General features: G+C 41.5%; 1 protein-coding gene across 2 annotated transcripts in view; it reads left to right on the forward strand.

Moving 5' to 3' along the window:
- sema3fa (sema domain, immunoglobulin domain (Ig), short basic domain, secreted, (semaphorin) 3Fa) overlaps positions 1 to 23336 on the forward strand; it is a 65256-nt gene that overhangs the window by 35784 nt on the left and 6136 nt on the right. Inside the window, exons 3-13 of one of the 2 annotated variants that reach the window (XM_086086446.1) lie at positions 3408 to 3568; positions 3657 to 3719; positions 7885 to 8004; positions 9495 to 9584; positions 11232 to 11325; positions 12829 to 12948; positions 14973 to 15112; positions 16567 to 16681; positions 19682 to 19751; positions 20163 to 20307; positions 22651 to 22873. In XM_086086446.1, the coding sequence (XP_085942572.1) occupies positions 3408 to 3568; positions 3657 to 3719; positions 7885 to 8004; positions 9495 to 9584; positions 11232 to 11325; positions 12829 to 12948; positions 14973 to 15112; positions 16567 to 16681; positions 19682 to 19751; positions 20163 to 20307; positions 22651 to 22873 (1341 nt within the window). The remainder of the gene's footprint in view (positions 1 to 3407; positions 3569 to 3656; positions 3720 to 7884; positions 8005 to 9494; positions 9585 to 11231; positions 11326 to 12828; positions 12949 to 14972; positions 15113 to 16566; positions 16682 to 19681; positions 19752 to 20162; positions 20308 to 22650; positions 22874 to 23336) is intronic. The other variant, XM_086086447.1, reaches the window with a different exon arrangement.

Consider the following 23336-nt stretch of genomic DNA (forward strand, 5'->3'; position numbering starts at 1 on the left):
GGGGTGTTGATTACAGGCATTAGATCCGATTTGGGCATTTGGACATGCTGTGTAAATCCAGCTTCACTCTGACACCTTTTAGTCCTCCGGTCCGACATTAACACACGCAATTTAACTTGGGTGCAGACCAAAACCAACCCATCCAAGACCACCTTGAAGAAAACTGTTGGGTAATTGTGAGAAAACGATCCAGCCGGAACGTTAGGCACTCAACAGATGTTGGTAAAGCATCCACATGTTCAAAGTCAGCTGAGATTGTCAACCCGGAAACCTCTTGAGACCGCTTTGCAGGATCATATTCACCATTTAGCACCAGTCGGTTCCCATTTGCGCTCCTGCTGTGTACAGATGTGATCAGTGTGAGGTGTCATGGCATGTGAGAGATTGATTCTCTTTTCACCAGCATCCAGTCACATATATCGTTTTGCCTCCTGAAAGAGTTCCCACCGGCAGCTGAGAAGCCCGCAGGCCTTCTGGCAGCAGACTCACTATTTGAACATCTTTTTGTTTTGTGAGTGGAAACTACCATGTATGATTTTTTTTTTTATTCCAAGCAAAGCAGGCAGATGTTCTCCCGGTCAAGGAGAACGTATTCTATCTTGTGTATCCGATTCCTCATGAGCTAGCCAGAGAACAGCAGGGGTGTTTGTCTGCTCCCACCGAACAGGAACATGAGCAGGTCCTCTCGTTTTCTCTGCAAATAATATCCTCGCCTTTGTTGGGGTTTCCTTTCCCAAGAACGCGTGAATGGGAGCAAGAGATTGGGAGGTACTGGGCAGACAGCGAACTGTCTTCCGCCCGCCACGCAATGACTCCCTGAAAGCCTCCCCACCTGCCAAGGAGGGCCAAAATGTTGCAACGTGACACGATTAGAGACGTTAGGGAGTGAGCAGGTCTCCGCGACTGGAGAATTTGCAGCAGAAGAGTACGACCGGTCATTCCCGTCAGTCTGCGACGGGAGGTGGGACGAGGCGGAGGAAAGCCAGGATCCCAAATCCAATCTGGGTTTTGTAATGATAACTCACAGCAGCCCGAGATTCTTGTCACTGTTCGCCAAGGGCGTGAAAAAGCAGAAAGGAATGAAATGGATGGCGATTATGAGTTGTTTTGACTTCACACAAAAGCAAAGCTGCCTTTGTTCCTCAAAAGAATCTTGTACACAGAAACGTTTCGAGAATAGGACGTTTAACGGCTGTAATGTATATGCCAAGTCTGGAGTGGCGTTGTAGCGCAGCCACAGGGAGTTAACGGAAAGCGTAGACGAAGAATCACCGAAGAAGACGAACCACTGATCTGAATAGACGATAGGCCAAGACTTCTGAGGCCACCATATTACTCCTCCCAAGAAACGTTTCTCGGCATACGATCCTTTACATCGGAATCTTTATTTATATATATATATATATAAATATATATACTGTATATACTAGCCTACGAGCTGTAGATGTCTAATCTGTACGTATACGTATCGTTTATACAGTAGTCTGCTCGCGAGATGGGAGGAGTAAGATGGCCGCCCCGTCGCTTCAACGGCTTGCACGGGCGTGTATGGGCTATCGGCTATCCAGCGGTATAAACAGATCAGTGAGACGAACACAGGAGAAGTGACAATGGCGGGTTATTTCGGTACAACATCACGCAAATAAAAGCTAAGGAGGTTGCGCAAAAACGTTTTGAAATCTTTCCACTCTGGAGCCCGGTTCCAAAAGTGATCGGTTTCAAGCTCCGAAACGGTGCTGCCGTGTCGACCAACTGCCCAAACGGTAAGAAACGTGTCCTCAATACTGTCACGGCGGAGCTGGAGACGATCTCAGCTGATTTTGGGTGAGAGGCTGGTAACACTGTTAGGATAAAAAATTTACACTGTCAGAGTAAATTTCCTTGAGTGTTGGCATAGATGTTTGGTGTAACCTGAATAGCACGACCTTGAGCGTTAAATTGACCACACCCTCATTTCCGCTGAAGGAGAAAAGTTCCAATTTTCCAGCGTGCTGTGGACATTTCAATAGCGATACATCCAGTTGTTGTTGGCAGGGTGGCGTGGCTCAGTGGTAGAGTGGTCGCCTCGCAACCCTGAGAGTGTGGATTTGATCCCAGGTCAGTGTTGAAGTGTCCTTGAGCGAAATACTGAACCCTCAGTTGCTCCTGATGCAAAATGTAAAGCGCTTCGAGGGCCTTCTAAGGTGGAAAAGCGCAATATAAATAAAGTACCATGAAGTGTAGTTTAAATAAGTTACATTTTTAACACTCATAAGTGTTTAAACACCCCAGTTACGTGTAGTTTGTCTGTGTTCATTTATTTCAGCACTACTCAAGTGTTTACCAGAGTAGATTTTTAACGCTATACAGTGTTGGAGTAACACTGATTAAGTGTGAAAAAAGTAACACTTTGAAAAATGTCAGATTTACACTCATTGGTGTGGACACATATACATACTTTTCCAGTGGTAGATTTAACACTCTCAGTGTTAATCTAACACTGGCGATTTTACTGTGTATACTTAGTGAACAGAAAGGCTTCCTGTTCTGTTGGTCTTTGTTATTTTTCATGTTTCTCAGACGGCTTGTTACTGTCAAGGCAAACTCCGTGTGTGTTTTTTTACAATACTTGGTCAAAAAACTGGATTCTGAATCTGAAATACTGGCTGGGAAAATAATACAGTGCAGTACAATCTCATGTGAAATCATGGCTCTGAAAAAGTATTCGTTAAGAACATACTTTCATACAGTTCTTGTATTGTATGTTGTGTGTGCTTTTGATTTTTCATTTAAATTACTTTATTGACCAAAAAAAGTGACATATTAATAGTAGTGCTGTACCTTGATTTGTGAGTTGAATCCGTTCCATAACTATTTGTTGGCATCCACGAAGTGAGCGAATGGCGACCATATTTTGCCCAAGTCAGCAGGGAAAAGGGTCCCAGCTCCCTGTGACCCTGAGCAATTTAAACAACATGGAAAATGTACATGAGTGTCATCGATGCCCCCAGTTCTTCAACTGCGCTTTGAATGAATATGCAGTTATTTATATTTACCAAAAGAGCCGCATGTAAGTTGCAAAGCTGTTTTAAAATAGCGACCGTATTGTGTAAAATAACGTTAGGGCGTCTGAGGGTTCTCCGCCTCATTACTACTGCATATGCCTATGTGGCATCGTTATATGTGTCTTTGTGTGTGTGTGTGTGTGTGTGTGTGGGGGGGTGGTTCAGAGTGGTAAAGATAACCTTACGGCCCATCCAAATGAGAGGATAAATCGAGAATTTGGCGCCACAATGGAGCGGCCTGCACACCATCCCATAAGACCGCGTCTGCGATTTGTGTTTCCCAATTTTACGGTATGTTTTCCTACCGCCACAGCCTCGAACAAAACCATTTATTTTCCCTCTCTCTCTCTCTCTCTTTGGCAGAGTTAAAGTCGACCGGCACGGCTCACCACTTCTCCTTCTTGCTAAACTCGAGCGACTATCGGATTCTTCGCATGGACGAGGACCACGACCGCATGTATGTGGGCAGCAAAGATTACATCCTGTCTCTGGATCTGCACGACATAAACAAGGAGCCACTCATTGTAAGGATTGGCAAAGAAATGTGGAGGAGTTTTGGCTAAAGTTCTGCATCTCACTTTGTTGCTCTGTCTTTGTTTTGTTTTTTTAAAGATCCACTGGCCCGTCGTCCCTCAGAGGAAGTCCGAATGTGTCCTGTCTGGAAAAGACACCAATGTGAGTGAGAGTGATTTGAACTTTTGACCTCCTGGTTACTGGACAATGCAATTGACCAAGTGCGCCACCGAGCAGTAACCGAGAGCTGGTAATGATGATCAGTTGCATGTATGTATGGAAGTGGGCGTGGCAAGAGGACCTAGAAAAAAGTTCAATGTCAGTCCCATTGAAAATGAATGGGGAAAAGTTGATATTAAATGTTAAATTGTGCGAATACTGTTACGTAATGTGGAATCAGACGATAAATACCCCGGGAGTTGTTTCACGGCAAAAAAAAAATTGTGGAGAATATGCTTCAGCATTCCCACCACTCATTAATCGCTCAGGATAATCTTTCAGCGATATCTGATGAGCGTACCTTGTGGGGGTGGGGGTCTTCTTCCAAAATGGCTGTCACGCGCTCATCCAGGATAGCGACAGCGTTGATTGCTGATTGCGAACAGCTGCTCTCAATGACGCACGAGGGAGCAGTTCCTCGGATTGGGCCACAAGGAATAGTCTCCATAGAAAACTGGGAATACGGCATATTGCACACGCCTATATTTAGGGCCCAATAAGCGTCCCGTGGAAAGTTAGAAACCCGTTTCACCGATTGACATGAAATTGAGCAGACGTGTTTATCATAATAGGATGCATGAAAGAGTCTGAAGACGTATTCCTAAATTTTAACAGGAAGTCAGACATTGACTTCCATACTCGGTTTTACTGCGGATTGGGAATTTTTTGGGAATAATTTGTTGTTTTTCTTGTTTTTGGTGGGGGGACCCAACCCCTTTTTTTGGAAAACAAATAATGGAGGCTTTGGCTTATCAGCATTTTTTTAAATATTTTTGGGGTGGTTTAGCAAAAAATTAATAAAAAATTGCCAATGCATTTCAATGGCCTCAAGGCCACTCGAATTTTATTACATTTTTTAAATACATTTCCTAAATGTATGAATTGGAACTGTCTGACCCCATTTTTAGCCCCTTGTGGCACGATCTGATCTATATTTTTCGAAACATATTCGACCGTGTAGGTTGTTTTTTCCTTTTGCTTTGTTTTCCACACGCATGCATGCAGGAGCTGTGATGTCAAACCAGTTCCATTCGGACCTGATCCAATTTTCACATAAAACATGGAAACTCCCCATTGTTACATGTTTACATGATATGAATTTCTCTGTCAAATCTCATCAGATGAAATTTGTTTTGCTATTGTATATTTTTACCTCCTCAATTGCTGAACGTTTTCTGGATACAATCTCGCTGGAAGGCAACTCAGTACTGCGCAGGAAGCCAATTTATTATCTTTAAATCATTTTCACATTTCGCAGTCCAAACAACAAGCAAACAAAAAAAAAAGAGCCTTTAGTAGCTTCCAGACTTTTCTGAAGTGTTAACATGATCCACACATGCAAACAGGCACTAATCCTAACCCTCCTCGCACCAGTATAGAGTGGAAGCTAATCATTGAAATGCATACAAAAACCAGATCTCTTTGCTTTTGAGGTGCAGCCGCACATTTCGTCGGAAGGAGCGAAGTGGAGGGGAGCGACGAGGTAGCGAGAGCAGGCTGCTGTTTATCCAACTGGAATGTTCATTTGTGCATGTTCGCTGACCCGTTGCCTCTCCGCCTCCGGCTACTTGGTATCGGCCTCTTATTGCTTGTACGAGCGTGCGGGTTTAAAATTTCATCACTAAACAAAAGAAATAACGTCGACAACCCTTGCAATCCTCACCTGCTCTTTAAGGGCCACACATATGATGACAATTCAGAAGCAATTGACAGTGGATGTCGGTGCAGGCTGGAGGTCAAAGGCAATCATTCTTGCTGTTCTCTCAGTGGGGGTGGGGGCGGGGGGAGCACAACTGGACACACACACATTACCACACACACATGTACTCCTGGAAACCTCGGACTCGTGCATCTGTTGTGTTGCTAAGAACTGCCAAAAATAGCTCATCCCCCCCCCCCCCCCCCCCCCGTCCTGCATACACAAATCTTAAGTTTTGTTTTTTTATTCTGTGACTGCCAGCTGTAACGCCCGAAAATTCATATCATAGCTTCAAGAGCGAGGTATTTGTTTTTGGGGTTTTCCTGTAGAACCTTTCTCCATCTTTTTTTTGTTGCTGAAAACCTTTCTTTCTGAAACACATTAAGATGCCACCACGCTATCAAAATAGCAACGTTTTTAAAGTTAATGTCAGATGAGTTTGAAACAATTAACTAATTTGCTCCCAAAAACGTATACATATGTTCTATTTTAAATATTACCATGGTCCCAAAAACGTATTCAGACGTTTAAAAAAAAAAAAAAAAAAAAGATTTTTGTATGCTAGAGCTTGCAAAATCAGTCAAAATCCAGTAAAACAGCCAGGAGCAAAGGGGGTTGCTTCCGTGAAAATGGCTGGGAGTGAATAGTTTGTGATGCACAGTATATACAATTTAAGATTTTAATATAGGCAATAATAACAAAAGGATAAGGGGAGGGGCATCAATTATTTGCATTTTTCGCTATTTGTGGCCATACAACTCACCACAGGATAATCAGAAGCGGACTTATTTGCCAAGTATGTAAAACACACACAAGGAATTTGTCTTCACAGTCACAACCCGTCCAAAAATAACAATGACCAAAAGAGGGAAGCCTGATGGTTCCTTAATTAGCGCCCCGAGTTTCTTAGATGGAAAAGAGGTGACACAAGAAAGGAGGGAAGGGGGGAAAAACAATGTCCAAACTGTGCTCTTTTAAAAGGAAGCACAGTATGGGCCTGTACCCGATAATTATCTTTTCGAGGCATCTGATAATCGTGTCTTTAATCGGCAAAGCTGCAATTTGCAAACGTTACCGTGCCCAACTGTAGGAGGAAACAGCTGGTTTAGCAAGAAACAGCCAGCAGCACCTCTTTATTTGCTTGTTGCGATTTAAAGTGTTGTGGTGGCCATCGTTACCACTGAGGTCATCCGCATGCTGAACAAACCACATCACTCACATTTTCAAGTGCCAGTACATGAAGTAGTAGAATTTTTTTGGGCCAAAAAATGTTCAGGACAATGAATTGGGTTTTCCCTCAGCCACGACCCTGACACTCCTCGCACGCTGCGCAGTTCTGCTCTTTAGATTTTCTCTGACAGTGCCGAGTGATCTGAGCTCGGGCCCGGGGCCGAGCAGGGAACGGAGCTGCCAAACAAGGCGGCAGCGGAAATGATGGATGTGATTGCTTTAAGATTGGCAGAGGGATTATTAACCACCAGTGGGGTATTATGCAAATAGTTCTTTTTGACTTTTTTTTTTTTCAGAATGTTTTTGTGATAATTTATTTGGTCATTAGTTTAAAAAGCAACAATAATTGGACAGGGGTGCAGAATGGGCCCGATAATTAAAAAAAAAAAAGTTAGCATTTGGGGATTAAGGATGAATCTTTTGTTCCTTTTGCATAGCCTGTTCAGCCAGGATTTATCTGGGAAATAATCCGGATTGATGGGTTGACCGGCGAATTTTCCGCCTTCAGATAAAGCATCAGATCTATGTTAATAGTGATTGGCCAAATGGTGGAATAGTAAGGAGTGTAATCCAAAATCCAAAATGAAGGTCTGGTCTGACCTTGGCTTTAAGGCGACACATTGGGTACAGTAAGGGAGAAAAATGCACAACATAAAACTACTTTTTTGTGTGCGTGTAAACAGGATTTGCTGTAATGACATTTAAAGGAGAAGTCAAGTCAAAAATGTTCCTTATAGTAATAACATCTTGAGTGGCAAAATGGCCACCCTTTGAGATGGATAGAAACGGGTAGATTTTGCTGCTTAATTCATATTCCACAAATGCAATATTAATCAGAATACGTTTTTTTTTTAGATTAGTGGGGACTATACAACATATTACTGTTAATCAAGAGGTGGCAAATCCAGGTCGAGAAAGTAAAAACCCTGCCACAGTTTGGCTTTAGCTCCTGATGCTAGCTAGTTAGCTCCCTTGTAGGTAAATGAGCACCATGGGAGCTAGCTAGCTAGCTAGCGTCAGGGGCTAAAGCCAAACTGTGGCAGTGTTTTTACTTTCTGGACCTGGATTTGCCGCCTCTGCTGTAAATAGAATTTTGACTTGGCTTCCCCTTTTTTGTATTTCTTTGTTTTTGATGAGATCCCAACAGAATATTTTGATCACGATTGTGTCCTCCCTCAGGGCGAGTGCGGCAACTTCATCCGTCTGATCGAGCCGTGGAACCGCACTCACCTGTACGTGTGCGGAACGGGAGCGTACAACCCCATCTGCACATACGTGGACCGCGGACGAAGGTCGCAGGTAACCCAAAAACTCCTCGGAGACTTAACCCTAAGGCTACCCTCCTTTTTCTGCAGCCGTATCTGTCGATCGAGCGCAGGTGGCCGAGGCTGTTCATCTGCTCTGTCAGTTTCATCCAATGTGCTTTTCTTCCATCAGTTTTTGCCGCTCGCTTGCATGTCTTGCATGGCTGGGGTTCCATTGTAGTCGCATTTACACCAAACATTACCAACACACTACTGTTTATTGGTCGACAGCGAGTGATCATTAGAAAAAGGGGACAAATTATGAAAAATCCTTTTTTTATGGTTATGTACTTACTGTACAAATACTATCCCCAGTTGGACATCAGAAGTAGCAGCACAATGTTCATTGAAGTTCAGCAAAAAAAAAAGTTACATTCTTTACATACAATTTAATTATGTCATTGCTGCCTGTTTTAATAATCTACATTATCATCCAATGAAGAAGAATCATAGAGTTCAATTTTCCTCACCACGCAAAATAAGCTCGCCCGATCATCGCTCATAATATCGTTTTGACAGGACATGCAGCAAATTCCTTGCCTGTAATCCCCCCATCCACCTGTTTACACAGAGCGGGATCTGTAGGTCCGTCTTTCTGTCTGGCTAAGAGCCCCTGAAAAGCCATCACTACCCATGGAGCCTCCCATCCATCATCGCTCTCGTAGCCCCGCCCCCACCTCGGGCACGATGACCGACGGCGAGTGGGACGCAGCTGCCGGCCTCGCGCCTTCCACTCCTCTGCCTGTTTAGGCTCACCCTTCAAATGGGCCGGGGGGAGGGCGGGGGGGGGGGGGGGGGGGGGGTATGTTTCATTATGAAGTTCACTCGGCCTGCTTTCATTCACTTTTTTACCGCATAACAGAAACAGATGATGGAGGAGGAAATTTTGTATATGAGAAGCAATTTTGTAATTTTGATGCAGAATTTTTTTGCAGGTTAATCCTGAAGCAAAGGTTTTATTAAGCAATAAAAAATAGGACAATATAATGAATAAACAATAACTTTTTCTAATCAACTCTTTTAATTTTTTAATTCACATTGTGTATAGCAGCAAGCTGTGTTTTCTAGAAACAGTTTCAGCGCAGGCAAATTGAAGCACAAATTTCAGTTTAATCTATTTCTTGATCTGGTTCCCAGTGAGTAAGATTTACTTGGTTGTTTAATTTCATTGCAGAGACCCAACTAGCCATTCAAAAGTACATTTTCCATGAGACGTTCCTTAAAACCCAAAATCTGATGACCTTCTGTCCTCTGCATGAAGCTAGCATGACAAGCTAGCATCCACGCGTCAAGCACCACTTTCACCGTTCAACACTTTTTTACTTCCCCCCCCCCCCCAAAATCCTTCCCCGTTCTCACTTTTTTGTTCGTCTTTCCTCCACTCTTCTGTTTGTGTCATTATCGTCCACCGGACAAATCCGGCTTTGTTCCAGCCGGTCATGTGTCAGTAACGAGGCGGCCAAATGTGCCATGTCTGTGTTTTAGGGCTCCTACTACCTCCAGGCCCCCAAATCTGGAGGGAGAACCAATCGGGCAGCAGACCAGAGTGCCACGTCAGAGCTTTTGGAGGCCAAGGTGGGCTTTGAAAGGCTCTGTAGAGAATCGAATTGGAAAGTCTGGTGCCCACCTGGAGAGCTCACTTTCGGAGTAGTGATGACATGGCTTTAAGTAAAATAAACGGTCATCTCCATGACATCCCGTATTTTCGTTGGGGTGTGCAAATGAGAAAATCAAATGACGGAGGTTGGCTTCAATTGCAGGCAGTCCGCAACAAAAGTAAGGTCAAACTGGTGTTTCTTAAACAGAAAAAATGGAGTATGTCTTCATTTAACAAAAAAACTGTTATTAATGTTATTATCTCATTATTTTACAAAAAAAAGAAATTTGAATATTAGGCCTACATGACTAAAAAAAAAAAGTAAATAAATAAAGTTGTCACTTTAACAAGTGGATGGTGAAATTCCCCTACAACCGTTGTTCCTGCTTTTATTTATTTTTTCATTGCGCCTCTCATCCATTCATATTAAAAACGTACTAATATTAATAGCGTATGTTATAATATTATGAGAATTTTTTTCATGTTGACTAAAGGCAAAATAAAAACATCTTCTGGGTAAAAAGTCATCATCTCAAAAGAAGAGTTTGTGTCCTACACAGACGTCACACACTTTCAAAATATGACCTTTTTTTCTTGTCTCGAGAACAAAGGGAAAGAAATTTAATGCGAAAAAACATCACATCTATTTTTTCCCCCATAATTTTACAGTTTTTTTTTATTGATTACAGTTTTTCATTAATATTTTGAGAAAAAAATATTAGTTATGTGAGTAAGTTTTTTTTACACAAGACTAGTAATGCCACCCACTCTTCTTTTTCTCTCATATTCCAGAAGGAAAAAAACAGAAATCAATCACAATTTACAAAATAAATACTTTTAATTCCAATTAATTTTAATTAATTTACTGGAAATAATTGTTTACAAAAAACAATTCACATCAATAACAAGTCAAAGGTAAACTCCCACTTAACCTTATTCCTAACTTTTCTGTATTTGTATTTTTTTACATTTGTATATTGTGTGGCTGTAGGTTTAAACAGTGCGATGGTGCGGTAATATTGTATACGAGCCGGAGATGAAATTCCTGAGACTGTGCAAATCGCTTTCAATTCAAATGCAGCTGAGGGATTTCGTGGACATTTTGGTCGTAGGGCCACAGGTCACAAACGTGGATTTTCAGCGGCGGCATCACCGTATTTCCCAGCCCGTCGGTGAGCCGGCTTTGAAGACCCGCCGGAGCTGCCGGTGCACCCGGATTCAGTGTTGACACAGATGTTAAAGATGTCCTCTTTTCACTGTGGAGATAATGAGTTCTCTTTTGAGCCACTAACATCACAGGCGCAGCGGAGGGCGTTTTTTTGGAAGCCTTTCAGCATTTTTCCCCTCCGCCGCCTTCATCTGACCGATAAAACCGCCTTTGTGTGCTTTTGGTTGCCCTCAGCAGATCCAGTAGTGCTTGCAGGGTCACAGCGACGCATTCTTAACTCCACATTGTTTCGTGAGATCCTCATGTTGTTTTCAAAACACACCGCCTTTAACAGCAACTTCAAGGAGTAACCCCATTGCCCCTGTCCAAAATGTATTCTCCAAACACAATAAATTTATTAGCAAGTCACAAGAGAAGTGAGAAAATAATGAGTTACCTTTTCCTATTCCCCCGACAGGAATATATTTTCCGCCTTGAGCCGGGCAAAGTGGATTCTGGGAAGGGAAAATGTCCTTTTGACCCGAAATTGAACAGCGTCTCCGCTTTGATCAGTAAGTAAATGTTGATTTTTGCTTCACTTAAAAGCCTGCTACGCATATTTTCAACATCTTTAACATTTTTTAGAACGTACAAGACATTGTGAAGAAAAACAAATCATCTAATGTGTAATTACTGCTTACTAGGGATGGGCGAGTACTTCGAATGTGAGAATTTGCTCACCTGTCACTCACATGATACATTTGCACAATCCAATGAGCTCTATTATGAGATCTTGATCAAAACAGTCATCCTTTAAAATATAATAAAGCTCCATTTCGATTGCCTTTAAGCCTTTAGATTAGGACAGATGGTGTAAAATCCAATTTGTAGATAATGGACTCTAAAAACAGTTGGGTCAAAAGTAACCTAATTATGGATCAAAAATGGACCGATATACTTTATGGGTCAATTTGACCCAACTTTCTGGGTTGTTTTATACAAAATGACCCAATTTTTTGACCCAAGTAAAGGATCTGACCAATATTTATGAGGTGTTTTACGCTGAAAGAAACATTTCTTGACTCAAAGTTGGGTCAAATCGACCCGAGTAGAGGATCGGTCCATTTTTTACTGATAGTTGGGTTCTTTTTGACCCAACAGTTTTTAGAGTGTGGGATTTCTCTCATGGGGACCTGATTTATGGTCCCCAGGACATGAAGTGTAAGCAGACTTTTGTCCTTCTTGTTTTACACTAAAAGACCAATTTCTTGACTCAAAGTTGGGTCGAATTGACCCATAAAGTGGATTGGTCCATTTTTGATCCATAATTGGGTTACTTTTGACCCAACTGTTTTTAGAGTGTGGGATGTTGCCTCGCTGCAATTGTGTCACTCTGTCAGTCTGATGTGTCTGCTGCCCTGTTAGTGGGTTGTCTGGTCATCGGCCTACAGGTGACAGATATGACCTTCTAAAACTTAACATAAAAGAAAGACAATCTTGTGTGTTTAAAACAACCATACATAGTATCTTAGCCTTTAGTCTGCTACCTTGAAGCTAATGCTAACTCAGGCAATGATTATCGTGTGGTCAGGGAATGAATTAAACTCATTTTTAAAAGAACCACTGTACTTTAAAACGAGTCAAATTGACGCAGGATGGTTAAAACTGCCAATCAAGTTTTAACATCTTCCCCCCCCCGTTAAATCCAGCTGATTGCAATTGATTCTGCGTATCCTGCTGCGCCTCCATATTCCACTGATTGCCCTCACGGGGGTGATAGGCGTGCTTTCGGCGGAAGGTTTGACCCAAACGCGGCGCTACAGGCAGATCATAACATAATTTGGCTCGGCGCTGAGCTTTTTGAGGGGAAATCACCACCATCACACACCAGGGACATTTTCGAAGGCTGTTGTGAGATGATTTAAATGAAACGTGGCGGGTGTGACGCCACCTTTGAGTGATTAGCCTTTCTGCGGCGTGCAGATCACAAATGATGACTTATTTCACTTTTGTGTCCGTTATGACTTCACCTTGGCAACGCCCTCAATTCTCGATGTGTGTGTATGTCTTGACAGATGGAGACCTGTATGCGGGAGTCTACATCGATTTCATGGGAACCGACTCGGCTATCTTCCGTACGCTGGGGAAGCAGACAGCCATGAGGACCGATCAGTACAACTCCAGATGGTTGAACGGTAATGTCCCGACGACACGTTTGTTCATGTTGGCGGCTAGTGGCTAACAGCTAGCCACTCAGTCACGTATTCTACTTCCTACAGATACACTTTTAACAAACCAGGCTTACTAAAATGTGTTTTTGTTTTGTTTTTAAAAACTTTATTGAACGCTTACTTAAATGTAAGAAAAAGAGCTAAACCAAAATGGTCGACTTCATGTTCAAATTCAGATAAGGATCTTTGAGAGTCTTTTCTGTTCTGTTTGTTCATGTTGGCGGCTAGTGGCTAACAGCTAGCCACTCAGTCACTTATTCTACTTCCTACAGATACACTTTTAACAAACCAGGCTTACTCAAATGTGTTTTTGTTTTGTTTTTAAAAACTTTATTGAATGCTTACTCAAATGTAAGAAAACAAGGGAAACCAAAATGGTCGACTTCATGTTAAAATTCATATATGGATCTTTGAGAGTCTTTTCTATTCTGATTGTTCTTGTTGGCGGCTAGTGGCTAACAGCTAGCCACTCAGTCACTTATTTTACTTTCTACAGATACACTTTTAACAAACCATGCTTACTCAAATGTGTTTTTGTTTTGTTTTTAAAAACTTTATTGAACGCTTACTCAAATGTAAGAAAACGAGCTAAACCAAAATGGTCGACATCATGTTCAAATTCAGATAAGGATCTTTGAGAGTCTTTTCTGTTCTGTTTGTTCATGTTGGCGGCTAGTGGCTAACAGCTAGCCACTCAGTCACTTATTCTACTTTCTACAGATACACTTTTAACAAACCAGGCTTACTCAAATGTGTTTTTGTTTTGTTTTTAAAAACTTTATTGAACGCTTACTTAAATGTAAGAAAAAGAGCTAAACCAAAATGGTCGACTTCATGTTCAAATTCAGATATGGATCTTTGAGAGTCTTTTTTTGTTCTGGGTGTTCATGTTGGCGGCTAGTGGCTAACAGCTAGCCACTCAGTCACTTATTCTACTTCCTACAGATACACTTTTAACAAACCAGGCTTACTCAAATGGGGGGTGCTTAGTGGTTTTGAGGGAATTGTGTCCAGGACCCCGACGATGCATACGTTATTACGACATGCGCTTGCAATAATGTGTGAGGTTTTGTGAAGAAGAAGAAGAAGAAGCAATCTCACAGTCTTTTTCAGTCAGAATTAAAAGGCAGACATGCTAACCACTAGAGCGCCATATTGCATAAAACTAAATACTCATTAGTGGACACATTACACATCCAGGGAAAACCATGTATTGTCCAATGTTGTGTCCAAAAATAAGAATGTTATTGTTTGGGGTTTTTTTTCTTAGGATTGGTGGGAAAAAACAATCCCACAATATTTAAAATTGGTATTCAGACAGCAAAGATATGTCATTTACTATAGTTGTGCAAGGTGTTGGAAATAGATCTCGAAAGTGCTTGAAAACGTAACCTTGCTTTTTCTTGTGTTTGGGTAGGTGGGTGGGGCGCCTTCTACTGGGTGTCCCATTCAGTGGATCTGAGTAATCGTACACCATGAAGCCATTTTGACAACTGCTGGGTGGAATCAAATGAATCGGTGTCTTTAGAGTGCAGTAAAAGGGAGGACCGGATGATTCCTCAGCAATCATACAAATGGTTATTGGGCCCAAATTGCGTGTTTAAACAGCGGCACAAACCTCAACCCTCCCTCCTTTGGACCAATAAATTGTTTTTCTGGGCTCGTTTCATGGATTTGGTCAGTTGCTTGTCAGCTGTCTCCTGGTTACAATCATCTTATTATTATTGTACTGTATGTCAAAGTAAGCCCGCTGATTGTGTTTGATCTCCAACCCAACATGCTTGTGGTATCCGGTGTCGTATCAAATCGAGCAAATTTCCTAAAACCGCTTTTGTCAGCAACTTGCTAGATCTCTTATCCTAAAAGAATTATGAAGCGTCGCTGCTGCCATGTTCATCGTTTCTGCTTGTCAAATCTATTGATCGTATGCCACCGGTTCGAGTATAAATAATGTTTTTCGTTTGTGCTCTGTTACTTTCTTTTTCTAGACCCCACATTTATCCACGCACACCTCATCCCAGACAGCGCCGAGAAGAACGACGACAAGCTCTACTTCTTCTTCCGCGAGAGGGCCACAGAGATGGGTCAGAGTCCCATGAGCCAGTCGAGAATCGGGCGGATCTGCTTGGTGAGTTGTCAATTTTTTAAACATTTGAGACCCCACGAATGACGAGGATTGGTCTCACATAGTGTGTGGCATCCAGACTGCCAGAAAATATAAAATAAATAGTAGTAGGAGTAGAAGAAGCTAGGCTAACTGCTAGCATTCTGTGAGGAAACTTTAAAAAAAACAAAAAAACTAAATCAATGAAATAAGAAATATATAACATAACATAAGCTAAATTTATAAACGTCAATAACATTGTTATTGTATTCGTTAGGCATGGTTTGATTACCGGTTTGACGATTTACCCTGTTTTAAAAAGTCAAGATTTAATTCAAACTAAAACTGTCCGTCACCAGTTGCAAGCATTTCTTTTCTTTGCCAAAGCTTTTGCTGCAATGTGATTGGCTGCTTGTAGAGATCACTGAATAAGCCGCCTCTTTGAAGATAATTGGAGAAGCCAGCAGGTTTTTCTCTCTTTCTCGAATGGGAAGAGAGAAGAGGAGGAGTGACCAGTTTCAACAGTCTTTCCTATGTTGATCCATTTATATTGTCCTACAAAAAAAAAATAATAATAAAAAAAAAAACCTTGGTGCCCGCAGGTACTAGTTAGCCCCAAGGACAATCATCAGATATTATAATCATGAAAATAATAATATTAATCAGACTTTTGCTGGTTTGGATTGTAAGAGAGGAGAAATGCTCAAATGAGGCCTGACGATCAGCTTGTACGGTAAAACGATCACATTTGATTGGCTGTTGTTGGTCTGTGTATCTCCGCCTTTTTGCGGGAAATTCCACGTGATCGTCACTGTTGACGATCCTCCGATTATTGACATGACAGGAAAGCAAACTGTCGCTGTTTGCTCAGTTTAGGTTGGAAAGCATTTTGTTATTTTGATTCTTTTTGAAAGAAATGGAAATTGACTTCAGTTCACATCTTGCATCCATGGGCGCTAACCAAGTGACGTTATGGTTGTATTTGTCCCAAAAAATGGTTTATTAGAGATGTTGTTGGCCGCATGTTCAAAAGGCGCTTCATGGACACTTGTCAAGTTATTCGATGCCGCGGAGTACAGTTTTGATTGAACACTTGTGTCAGTGTGGGAAGCCTTTTAATTTCCCTTTTAAGGCAACGTGATGGCAAAACTGTGAGTCTCCCCATGTCGCAGAGACATAGCATGTACTTCAGCCAGCGCAAATCATTCGGACGGGCCGAAAGGCGTGAACAAAGTTCATCATTTCCAGCCCGTGAATCATTTTGATTCCCTACCTCAGTAGTAAAAGTTGGCCGACCTCCCTCACGCACATGAGCCCGGTTGAAATACGGAGCTGTGTTTGCTCCGCCGGGCCAACAGCAACAGCGGAGCCAGCGCGGTTAGCTTGAACGGCTTTGACTCTCGCACAGCTGCGAGTCAGACGTGGATACGTTTCTAGATATCGTGATGGATAACCCAAACGTCCTTGCGTCCCTGCAGAATGACGACGGCGGCCATTGCTGTCTGGTGAACAAGTGGAGCACGTTCCTGAAGGCCCGTCTCATCTGCTCGGTGGCGGGAGCCGACGGTGTCGAGACGCACTTTGATGAGCTCAGTGAGTTCGCACGCAAACGAGCACACACTCCAATTCATGTAAGACCATTTTGTGCAATTCAAATTCATCATTTGTCGTGCATAATAAAGTGCTGGACCGCACAACGCATGCCTGACTCGCTTAGATACTGTTCCACTTTCAGCAGCAAAAAGTTAATATTTTGTCCGTAATGAATTTGGTATTTACATTACTTTTTATTTGTATTTATTTTTTCAGTATTGTTCATTCGGTAATGTCATCATCATTGCTCTTTTTTTTTTTTTTGAAAAAAGAAAAAAAATACTAATAAGGTATTTACATTATTTTTCATGTACAATTAATACCTTTAAATACGATCTTTTCACACTAGCTGTCGACTGAAGATAACATAACCTGTGCTGAGGAAGTAGGTAACGACCAATCATGGCTCAGTTTGCCGACCAAACCCAAAAAAACAGCTAAAGCTAAAGTTATGGTAGCATAGTAGTTAATAATGTAATCGCGCTATAACCATCAGAGGAGAATTCATAGGAATCCTGAGTGATGCTGACGCTGTTTGGCATTTTTCCAAGCTGAAAGACGCCGTTGACTCTGGATGCCAACAAAATGGGGCAAATTGAAAATACGCCCCCCCCCCCCCCCACCCCCACCCCGGACAAAATGATCAGCCTGGCGGTTAGGAAGCACTGCTATCCTAAACTGTACACACTCATCTGCTAAGAGTTAAGCATCTGGCGCATATTGCACGCATCCATACCCCGATAGGAAAGCTGGCCGTCCAAAGTGAGATCTCTGTTACATGACTTGTAACCACAACAGTAAGAAAACAAAGCTCTCCAGTCGGAACAGGTCTTGACAGTTTCACATTCATCTATAATCCTTTCTCCTTTGAGCAGGAGAATGCTTAAACCTTAAAGTGAAATCCAAGACGGAAATGGGACAAAAGTAGTACTACGGTATAGCGAGTAATCAAAATAATAAGCAGCTAGGATCTGCCCCACCTCCCGCGGATCATCCCGGCCTGTCCGTTATCCACATGACTGACAGGATCAGTGGAGGATTTGTGGTAGCCTTGAAGCCGTCCCCGCTCGCTGGTGTCGTGCGGAAGGAATCCTTCATGTCTACTTAAGAATACTCGTCTAAATTTACCACAAAATATGTCATGACATGCAACAGCTGGAAGGTGGAAGGTCATACAGTTTATCGTCGTCCCGCTACAGTTTGGCCAAAATAGAACTCTGTATTGACCATGATAGGCAAATTCGAAGACTTTCAAGTACTTTGGCGAACTTTGAAAAAGGATTTCTCGCCAATTAGAAACGGGTCGATCGGCCGCGCTCATTTTCACCAGCATGGCATCAAAGTTTGATCATTTGCGGATTCGTCCTGAAAAAAGGATGCAAAGTCTTTTTTCAATTATTGCATCCTTGCACTTTCTCCCCTTCTTTATCCATCCCTCCTTCTTCATACAATCCCAGCAATCATGGATACCCCCCCCCCCCCACGCGCGACTTGTTCCAGTTCACCGCTAAATTATCCCCCCCCCCTTACGCTCCTTTCTGCCTGTCAAACAAGCCATCAGATGAGTTACGAATTTCTCCTTTGCAAGGCGGCCATCAGCCTACCCGTCATTTCTCATACCTCAGCGCCACGTGAGGATTTGTCGTCCTCGCGATCAAAGCGAGAATGAGAAATGAAGGCTCAGTAGATCAAATATTTGTTATTTTATCCTCAAGTTCAATTAGCGGGATTCACCTCTTCCCTCCTGTTTGTGTTATCGGACGAATAAATCTGCGCAAAGATCAAAACGCGGGTAACGTGCCAGATTGATTGTCTGACAAGATCGCAAGTTAGGGAGGCGAGGACAGCGTGTCGTGTTTATCTCTCTTTTTGTGTTTGGCTAAAGGCAATTACTGTCCTTCACTGTTCAAGGCCAGTTAACCATTGTTGCAAAATATTAACTATGGACCTAGATGTTCAACTGTTATTCCACTCCACCTGTCAAACTTTGTTTTGAATCTTTTCTTCCTCCTTTTTTTTTTTTTTTTTTTTGCTTTGGCTTGCATTTTTCTCTCATTAAATCCATCAGTGGAGATGTCGGACTCGCAAGCGCCTGGAGCCTGCAGTCGCGTTGGATGCATATGGCTCCTATTAGAGGCGTGTTTCACCAGACCATCTATGTTTTACTTTTATTCCCCGACGACGCGCAGGAACTGTAGTTTTTAGTGTCCGATGAGTTTAGATTCAGGATCCCGTTGAGGTTCTGGTAACCTCTGACTCGTAAATGACTACATGTGTCAGTACAATAGAACTTGGGAAGCAAAAAAAAAAGAATTCATTTTTTCATTTCATTTTTTAATATAATTTTATTGATTTATCAAGAAATTCCTCACCCCAAAAATTGGTTTGGTAGCCAAGTTTGAGAATTCATCCCCCCCAAATTGTTTTAGAACTCAAAACCCATCTGTTCAAAGTCTAATGTTTAATATTATGAATGTTTAGTTTTGTACTGATTCTATTATTATGATGTTTTTATGTTTTGGACTTTTTGTACTGATGTTATCATTGTCCTTTTTGTGAAGCATCTTTGAGTACCTTGAAAAGTGCTATTCAAAATAAATGTATTATTATTATTATTATTATTATTATTATTATTATTATTAACATAGGCATGCCAGCCAAATTTCACGTTGCTGTCATGAGTAGACCCATAAAAATAGTCTGCCATTTTGGTTTGAAGCGCCCATTTTAACGTCAATTTACCCATTCCTGGGTTCCTCAAACATGAACTTGTCCTCTTTTTGCTCTTATGTCTATTGATGAGCATTGATGAGCAAAAAAAAAAAAAGTCTGGAAACACACAGGAAGTGTGCCATTTTGGTTAGAGGCAGACATTTTAGCGTCATTTGACCATTTCCATTCCATTCTAGTCCTCATCTTTGCAATTTGTACCATTCTTTCATTTGATCCTATTTTCCTCCAGTTTTGTGACAAACATTTCAAAAATATTTACCTCCCCAGGGGATGTTTATATCCAGCCGACGCAAGACACCAAGAATCCTGTCATCTATGGAGTCTTCTCAGTTTCAGGGTGAGTTTCTTGACTGTTTTTGCAAAAAAAAAAGATGTAAACAGACAAGGTCGTCGAGGTCAGGCCTGATAGAAAGTTATCCAAATTTGAGGAGGAAAAGAAACAGCAGACGTGTAAGATTTCGATACTGGCAGGAAATAATGTCATGGTGTTGTCCTCACAGACATGTTGAAAGCAGGATGATAAAAAAGCACTGCTAATCATGGAGGCGCACTAGACACAAACGCAGCAGAGCGAGCCCCGTGCTTGTGGCCACTCTTCGGCAACGCGTGGGCGTTTTTCTATGTCAGTGTGTCAGACGGCTCTCGGTTCCGAGAGTATGTTTATGTTTCCTGCGACGCAGCCTTTACCCGTCGCATGCGGCGCCCTCTGTCATTATCTCGGCACTCACTGGCTTGTTCTCCCGTCCAGATCTGTGTTTAAAGGCTCGGCGGTGTGCGTCTACTCCATGGCAGACATCCGCATGGTCTTCAATGGTCCTTTCGCCCACAAGGAAGGACCCAACTACCAGTGGGTGGCCTACACGGGCAAGATTCCCTACCCAAGACCTGGCACTGTGAGTGGTAAACAGATGATTACAGGAACATACAAATATGATTAGAAACACGGTCTGACTTACAACTTACCATCTTAAAAGGATATGGTGCCCTGAGATACAAGTTTTTCAAGATACGAGCTGTCGTTTGGATGATTCCCCCCCCCCCCCCCGTTTGACTTACAAGCAAAAATTTTAGATACAAGTGCTGTAACGTGGCAGTGAACAAGTCGCAGTTAGGCAGATTGTGAGGAGCTCTTCAAAAAGAGGCTTAAAATGGTGTATTCCACTTCGAGTTTGCTGTCAAACTGCATGTATATTAAAAACAACCACATTCATTTGCCTTAAATAAAATATTTGTCTAAACTGGCAGACAGTACTGTATTCCAATACTCGCAAAACAACTCACGTTAACTGCAGCTCATCAAATCAGTTATAACACTCTTCTTCATGTGTCTATCTGTGTTATACTGCCCCCGTGTGGCTAAGGCAAGCACACCAAAGGGAGTTGCACAAAATGTATGCAAAAAGTGGCAAAAAATGTTGAATTCTTTAAATTCTTTTTAATTATGCAATTACTTTATATTTTTAAAACATATATAATCTTATAGAGTGTTATTTTTCTTATTTTAAAACACTTTATCATTTTTTTATGTTTTTTTAGTTGGAGGCTGGAATTGATTCCTGTCCATTCATTTCAATGGGGAAAGTTGATTCGAGTGTTTTGAGTTACAAGCATGGTCACGGAACAAATCTCCTAAATCGAGCCATTCGAGTCATTTTTAAAAGCGTATACAGAGATAACAATAATCCAATATTTACACAAAAAAACTTTAAAATGTAATGAATTGATAGAGTATAACTGCTTTCAAATAATGTATAAAGCCCATTATGAAATTTTACCAAATTACATGCAAATCAGATTAAGAAATGTCTATTTTTTAAAGGGTGAAATTAAAAAAATATATTGAATTGAATCAACCACTGTATATTATTATTATTATTATTATTATTATTACCACACATATCTCACAGGAAAATGAGCAATAGGCATTTTTCGGTCAGTCTCCCTTGCTTTTGTTTATGAAGTCCAATTTGTACAGCATAGTGAAGAGTGGTTAGCACGTCTCGCTCACTGTTCGGAGATTTGCCATTTGAATGTTAGTGGCAGCTTTCCTGTGTAATCTTCCAATCAATGACATGCACGTTAGGTTCATTGAAGACACCAACATTTTCCATTCACTGCAAAAACAACAAAAATGGCAATTAAATGAGAACTGTATTAAGCAAAATGATGCACTTATTAATAAGACAGAATTTTTGGGAAGATCAAACTTTGCAGACAAAGAACACGCTTTTTTTTTCCTTCTTTTTTTTAAAAAAAAATTTTTAACCCACGACCCTAATGGGGATGTGTGAATGGTTTGTCCAATTTGTGTATGTTAAAACTGTAGTACTAATGATGTTTGTTTTTTGGCTCTGGGGCTCCCCCTAGAGTTGTACAGTGTAAATTACATGGGTTTCTAACACTCCCCTCAAAGAGAATAACCCCTTAGTGTTCCATTAAATGAACAGCAGAAAAAATTCAATTAAGGAATAACACCCAATGTATAAAAAAAATTAGTTAAATCAGTTAAATCTGGTTTACATATGCTACATTAGATATGTGTCCATTAAATAAGCGAAATAATTCACTTAGTGGCTTGTGTGTGTAATTGCTATGTAATATTTCATATTTGTATAATTAATTCAACATTTATTTTAAGATTACTCCCTTACTCCAAAATTGCTATACAGAACACTCCATAATGACAATATGATGTTTTTTCTTTTAGCATTATAAAATATATTTGAAAAAAATATATAATATATAAAATGCTTATACTTATTTTTAAAACATTTGCCAAAAATCTGAAAATTATGTGTAGAATTTTGAGATGGTCAAGGTCAAGTTAAAGGTCAAGTTAAATGAAATGTATATGGAAGGGATGGATAGTGGCATTACACCGGAACTGGACCCTTGGACCTGCTGTGTAAATCCAGCCCAAGCAAATTGAAACCACAAAGACACGACTAATGTGCTAAACAATAACTAAACTCATATTTATATTGTTCCGCCAACTCATCTCACAACTTTAAGCATGTTGTTTTAGCACACAGTCAGACATAAGTGTCCAGGAAATATCATATCCTAAAAACTGATGATCCGACGTCGCCGCGGCAACAGCAGCAATGACCCCCCCCCCACCCCCACCTTATTACAAGCCGGCATAACATCAAAAGGAGTTTGAAAGCTTTTTATTTGACAGCCAAACCATTCCATATGATGTCTGCAAACCATCACACGTGTCATTTGTGAAACAGTGTCCCGGAGGCACGTTCACCCCCAACATGAAATCCACCAAGGATTACCCGGACGAGGTGATCAACTTTATGAGAAACCACCCCACCATGTACAACACCGTGTACCCGGTGCACAAGCGGCCCCTGGTGGTCCGGACCAACGTGGACTACGAGTTCACCACCATCGCCGTCGACCAAGTGACGGCCGCCGACGGGAGCTACGAGGTCCTCTTCCTGGGCACAGGTCGGTGGAGCCACTTTTGTTATTGTTGTTTGTTGTTATTGTTAGGGCCCAAACACCAGAACCGGTGTTTGTTATTATTATTCTGATGATGGATTGGCCTTTTTGGCGACTTCAACATGACTGAAAATTCATCAAATTTGGCACAGAAAAATGTGAGGGTCGAAAGTTAAGGTTTGAAGCCAATGGTAGGGTTTCAAATGGTGTCAATTGAAGATTGGGCTTTAAATTGGGGTTTTAAAACAAAGTCAGGGTTTCAAATGAGGGTTTCAAGCCAGGGTTAGGAGTTTGAAGTTAGGGTTTCAAATTAAGGTTTCAAATGAGGGTTTTAAGTCTGGGTTAGAGTTTTAGATTAGGGTTTGGAGACAAAGTCCAGGTTATGATGAGCATTTCAAGTCTGGGTTCGAGGGGTTTCAAGGCTGGGTTAGCGGTTTCAAATGAAGGTTTCAAGTCTGAGTTAAGGGTT

This window comes from Leptonotus elevatus, chromosome 10 (assembly GCF_054856555.1).
Source record: "Leptonotus elevatus isolate MCC_2025b chromosome 10, RoL_Lele_1.0, whole genome shotgun sequence".
Classification (NCBI taxonomy): domain Eukaryota; kingdom Metazoa; phylum Chordata; class Actinopteri; order Syngnathiformes; family Syngnathidae; genus Leptonotus; species Leptonotus elevatus.